We start from the raw sequence: 6249 nt of genomic DNA on the forward strand, positions 1-6249 counted from the left end.
AGATCACAAATGTATTTACACCGAATTTGAATATTTTAACTTTTTAGCATTTTAAAGTAAACTAGTTACCAGTCGTGAAGTGAACTTTCGCAGAGGTGAACAACTTGTGTTTCGCGCGCTCATATGACCTTAGCAGTTGCGAGCGCCGTAAAACCTTATACTACTACTACTGTCTGTCTCACTCTTTCCTTCATCCCCCTCTTTTTACTCATTGTGTTAAAAAGAATTTTTTTTATGTATTGGTGGTTTGTGACATCTGGGTAGTTCTTGTACATGTTACTAGTGCCCTAATTTGTTTCTTGTGAATGTTGTCATTATCCCACTGACTGGCTATGAGCAACCCACTCAACTTTTACATTACATCCTTATATTATATTCACCTCCACTGTCATTCTGTCTGTCTCAATTCTCTCTCATAAATTTTCTGTCCCTCCTATGATTTTATTCCTCATTTTCTTTACTGTATTTTTGTCTTTCAAAATTATGATTATCACGCTTGAAATTTTGTTTTCCCTCTCTGTCAGCACTTCAGTTCTTTTTTTATTTTAGGTTTTCTATTCCTGTCTTTCCTAGTCGAAATGTTACTCAAATCAAAATTGAAAATTTGCTATCATTTTCACAGATCACTCAGAACACTCCCTTTCCACTTCCTTCATGAAATGTGAAACACAAGAAGCTTTATGTGAAAATAATCATGAAAAGTGTGAGGTCGATGTCTTATATACTTGTATTCTCACTTGTGTTCAGTTCTTTCGGAGCTCCCCCAGAAGACAACGAGCCAGTGGTTCCTCGCAGCCAGCAAGCTGAGAGACCCTCAGACCAGCTCGGGACCAACACGTCACCACAGAGTGAGTTGCCGCTTATGGACTGGTGTGCTGTAGAGAACTTACACTTTACCTTTAGTGATAAGCAATATGTTGTCTCAGTCATCTTGCCTTCTCGCTGATTGTTCAGAGTGGTACTAAGTCTTGTGTCTTCGGACATGCATGAAAAACATTGGTATGTTTGGTTTGTTTTTTGGGGATTTTTTTTTTCCATTTTAAAAAGGGATTGATGGGGGTTGTCAGGTTGTGTTTGAGCATGTGTTCTGAGTCTTTGTATGGGTAATGCTTGTGGGTTTTTCAAACTCTTCCTTTTTCTGAGTAGAGTTTACTAAAAAGCTTTTGTACTGTGTACTTTTCATAGGTGTTTGTTTAAAACATTTTCGGTGTCTGATAAACAACCAAAGGTCGGAAAAATTTAGACGCAAAGAAAAGCTCCTAGCTCAACAGATACCATTTGAAGTTGATTTGTGTGTAGCTAAAGGGAAACCTTTTTAAACCCAAGAGTCATAGGTCAGATGTCCTTGGTTCACTTCCCTCCTACCTCCCGTCACTGACGCCCCAGAGGTCACTTGATTGCTTTCTTCATCTCTGTCATCTTTCATCATTGTCTTTAAAGCTTTATGAGTCCTCCCTTTTTTTCAATTATTAAGCATTTGTGGTCTCCTTTGCCTACAATGGTCAGGGAATGCCTGTGCACATTTATTTTTTTTCTGACAACATTAGGTAACTAGCTTGTGAGGAACCAAACAGTTTTGAACTTTGACTTGAATGTTGTTGCGTTCTTTGTATTCTGTGTGTGTGTGTGTGTGTGATTGAATAAATCATTAATGTAGATCTTTCGACTCACACCTTGGACTTCTGCCTGTACTCCATTCTGCATGTCCTGCTTGTCGAGACTCTGTTGTATGGTCTAGACTGTTTCAATTACATTTTCTCAATTGTCTGTCATGGTTTTTGTATTTTTATTACTTTTTATTTTGACTGATGGTTCATGCCAGCTGCGTGTTTATCCCCTTTAGAATGTGTGATATTTCATTTTTGTTTTTTAGATCTCCTATCCTTTCTGGGTTTGTGCACAATACAATTTATCGAAAGTGACTGTCACTCTGTGAGGTCATGTGTCACGGCAATCCCAGTACAGTGAATAGTTTACTGTGGGATTTTGAGGTCAGATGACCTTCCTGTGGATTAGTCTTTTTTTTTCTTTCTTTTTTTTGTGGGGGGGGGGGGGGGGGTAATTGTATGGTGTACAATTCCTGTTTGCATGATGTGTTGAGAATCCTTGGCTTGTGTGTTGTGCCTTGTGTGTGTGTGTGTGTGTGTGTGTTGTGCTGACTAACACTGCATGACCCTGAACCCTGCAGGTTCAAGGACGCGTCGCAGGAACCGTCAATGCTCGCTCATCAAAGAACAGCAGGAGCTGAAAATGGTGATGGAACGACATATGCAGCAACAGCAACAACAAATGCTCTTTCAGCAGCAGTCAGACTTGCCCCCGCCACCGGCAGAATGGACCAACAACTCACAGGCATCACCCGTGTCAGACGTGCGTCCCTCACGCCCACGTCACAGTCTCCCCACGGCCTTCACTCAAGCTTCTCCAGTCCCTTCCTCTGCCTCCTCCCCCGACATCAGCGCCTCTTTACCACAGACTTCCTTATCCCCACGGGTGCCTTCTCTCTCGTCAAGTCTCACCTCCGGTGACCTGCAGCAGTCTCAGCCTTTCAGCGTTTCAGAAAATCAGGGGAGCCCTGTACTACGCTCAAGGAATTATCCACAAAGAGATTCAAGAAATGGAGATTATCGAGATACAGAGAGCCAAAACTTTTTCCTTTCTCGAACCGCCAGCGATATATTCACAAGCTCAGGAAAAGACCCAGGACTTTCTTCTCACGTCTCTGGTCTGCCAGAGAAGCCGATAGAATATGCCACATCTGCTCAAACTCTCAACTCCCCCCGCACTCCGACACACCCCGCAGGTCAGCTCTCCCCGCGTAGTCCTGACACTGACCGACCCGCTTACTCCCTGCCTGGACAGATTCCCCCAGAGGACGAGGGTATCTCCTCTCTCTCCGACGGGCTCCCCACCCGCGACCGGTGCTCAGTAGCCTCATCGCTGAGCAGTCTGAGCAGCAGCAGTTCGTACCCTGAGGGCGGCCACACACAGCTCTCTTCACACCACCCACACTTTACCCACCACCAGCGGGCCACCACTAGTGAATCTGTCAGTTCCTACGACAGCTCGGGTATTGATGTCTCTTTTGGTAAGACCCAAGCTTTCCTAGTTTTTTTTCTAACTACTTTTTTCCTTGCATTCTACTTTTTTTAAACTAATTTTTCTCAAGACAACATGAGGGTTTGCTGAATAAGCAGTTGACACAGTTCCCTCTTCTTTACCTATTTCATCCCAAAACGTTCTCCACTCTTCCTCACAAGTGCAGAACAAAGGTTCACAGTGCAATATTTGTTTTTGGTTTTAAATTTAGCCCATATGACCTAATGAGAAGGAACTGACGAAAAATACTCTCTCTTGTACTAGGTTCAAAGATCTGCTTTGTAATCAGACTTATTTTATTTTGAACTTGTTATGTTTTGCATTGCCAGTTTGCTGCCTGCTTTTGAAACACCTAAAGTGATTGCAACTAACTCTGTCAGCATGTCCCTAATGAGATTATACTACACTGAAAATTTCCTCTACTTCATTCATATTTTTAGGGGTTCATAATATGGGAACCAGTTATTGGGGATACTTTCCTCCCATCGACCTTGTTGTTCAAAGCTAAACGTTCCTAGAATTTCAAGTGTCATTAATGTCTCTCTACACCGTCTGTGTTTCTAAACAATTCTCACCTTGTAAAAAGGAGGAGGTTCCTTTTGGATTCTGAGTTTTTTTAAATTTGTAAAATAATTTTGGGTTTTTGCCTCTCTAGTATTTATTGTCTTTTTTTTTTCTTGAAAATATCTAAGTTAAAAATGTGTTGCCCAGATCCTTTTAAGGCTGGCAGAGAGACAAGGTGAACTCCCCTGTAGTTATGCCCATAAATAAAAGTGTTCATCTATCCGAAAGTCCTTGTCTTCAGAACATTCACTCACTTGAAGTAAACACTTTGTTCATTTGTTTGCAAGAGAGATGTTTGTAAGAATTATGACTATTCCAGTATTTGTGATGGGTATACTATATTCTTTAAAATGCTTCGCATAAGTGGTAGCTATGGTTCTGGCTGTTCCACCAGTCATAGAATGGCTGGTTGGTAAGGTATTTATCACTTGTATCGAGCTGTCATTTGGTTCCAAATGCCCACGTTGTTTGAAGTGCTATACGGTTCTCTTGGTCTTTCTCTCTCTCCCCCCTGAACCCCCCACAGACCAGCAGAAGTTCCCTCCTGGCAAGGGCTACAATGAGTCTGGCTACCACAGCTTCGCTGAGGCCCAATTGGACCCCAACTCTCTGGAAGCCCGCAACAATGCCATCAACGACGACCGCAATGAGAGCAATGGGCCTAGCTCAAGCAATGACCGCTGGCTCATGTACAAGCGCGGCCACCCTCAGGAGGACGGCAGCATGGGCCCCCAGCCTCCACATGGCGCTGAGAATGGGTTACCTGCCCCGGGAGAAGGCAGTCAGGTATGGGCCTGTTTTGTGATAAGTTTTTTTGTGGGTTTTATTTTGGGGGGGGGGGGGGCCGCGGGGGGTGTTTTGTTATGATAGTGATAGTGATGCAGGCTTGCCAGCAATCCTAAATTTCCAGGATTTAGTAGTCCGGAATTTGAGAACTGTATCACTTTTAATTTTGTTTGTGGATACATAATCTGATAATAAAACATTGAGTGTCCCTAATTTGATTTTAAAGAAGTTGGCAAGCCTGTCGATGTTTGATTGGAGAAGTGAAAAGGGTGAGGCAGTGCTTGTGCTCTATCAGTGCTTTTCTTAACTTGTGACAGAATGATGAACCTTATTTGTGCAATATGTTCTCATGAAAGAAGGGGTAGAACATAAAGAGGTACATGCCAGTGTAAGTCTGTGCCCATGTGTGTGTGTGTGTGAAAGAGAGACAGAGGGAGTATTGAGGGGGTATAATTTGTACAAGATATTCCCCCTCCCAAAAAAACTATAAAACATTAAATTAATAATTGTTAATGAAATGTTATTTACTGTTACCACTTCTACTAGACTTTAACACAGAAGTCAAGATCAAAAAGGTCGCTATGAATCTGAGACCAATGTGACAAAAAGTTTAAGAAACACAGCTCTTTGAATAGTAGGCCCCAAATTCTGATATATCAAATTTGGAGACTCTGACTCAAGTATCAGCATGGAAACATTTTTTTACCTTAATTTCCTTATTGTGATGACTACAGATTCTTTTCAACATTTTCCCATACACTGAAGTCAGGTGGCGGTGGCCCAGTGGCTAGGCTACCAGACCTGTAATTGTGAGATATCAGATTTGGGGGGTTCGAGCCTGAGCTCCGTTCAACGTTGTGTCCTTGGGAAAGGCACTTCACACGAATTTCCCATTTGGCTCGGTCCTTTTGGAGATGGACATTAAACTCAGAGCTCTCGCCTCTAATAACCTAATAGTGTTGATAGAGGCGTTAAACCTATTATATTTCACCATTCTTTGAAGCCAGAATATTCCCCTTCCTTTCTTTCATGTGAGAAGTTGGTCCTTTTTTTCTTTCCCTGTTTCTGTCTGTCTGTCTTACTTTTTACTTGCTCTAAATGGCCACTATCGTGTCTATGTGCTTCTTTTTTGCCAACTAAACAACCAAACCCTTACTTTCTCTCTCCTCCCCCCCCCCATCCTTTTTATAACAGTTTAGTTACAGCTCTCGGCACTTACTTGACCTAATTGTCGTAAGTAGTGCCATAAAATCAATCTGAAAATCAACAAAAGAATCGAAGTAGCAGGCGTAAAGTGTCAGTATTCATTTTTCGTATTGCCTTAGTCGAGACAGGAATAACATTTGCCGCAAGATGAGTTTGCCGGTAGCGCCGCCATTTATCGTTCAAAGTGGGCACTTACTCGGTGCTGTCGAGAGTTTGTGTTCGATCCAATGGCGAATCAATGCTCGGCACAGACTTTCTTCTTTTGTTGGCTTGTTTATTTTCTTGATTTGTTTTATTTTGTTATTTCTCATTTCTTTCCTTGTTATTTCTCGACACATGTATGTGGATGGGCGTTTTGAAATATGTCCTGTTATGTGATTTTGTTCTTGTCAAATGTCACCTCTGTAGCATCTGTATTAATTGAGTGGTTTGTTTTTTCCTAGGTGGGGAAGGGGGGGGGGGGGCACCCTCTGGTGGTTTCTACTTTTTTCTTCTCTGTTGTGTGTATTTCTGTCATACTACGAGTTCTATAATCATTCACGCAACATTGAAGCAGCAAGTGTAAGACGGACGTGTTTGTGTGGCAAGTAATAG

The 6249-nt window shown here is 42.2% G+C and overlaps 1 protein-coding gene across 1 annotated transcript in view; it reads left to right on the forward strand.

Moving 5' to 3' along the window:
• The window catches only part of LOC101857891 (FH1/FH2 domain-containing protein 3), a gene marked incomplete at its 5' end in the record, with an annotated part of 88932 nt that overhangs the window by 57859 nt on the left and 24824 nt on the right, over positions 1 to 6249 (forward strand). The window contains 3 exon segments of the mRNA XM_035971265.1: positions 748 to 848; positions 2189 to 3088; positions 4190 to 4449. Coding sequence (XP_035827158.1) covers positions 748 to 848; positions 2189 to 3088; positions 4190 to 4449 — 1261 coding nt within the window.

This window comes from Aplysia californica, unplaced genomic scaffold, assembly GCF_000002075.1.
Source record: "Aplysia californica isolate F4 #8 unplaced genomic scaffold, AplCal3.0 scaffold00406, whole genome shotgun sequence".
NCBI lineage: Eukaryota > Metazoa > Mollusca > Gastropoda > Aplysiida > Aplysiidae > Aplysia > Aplysia californica.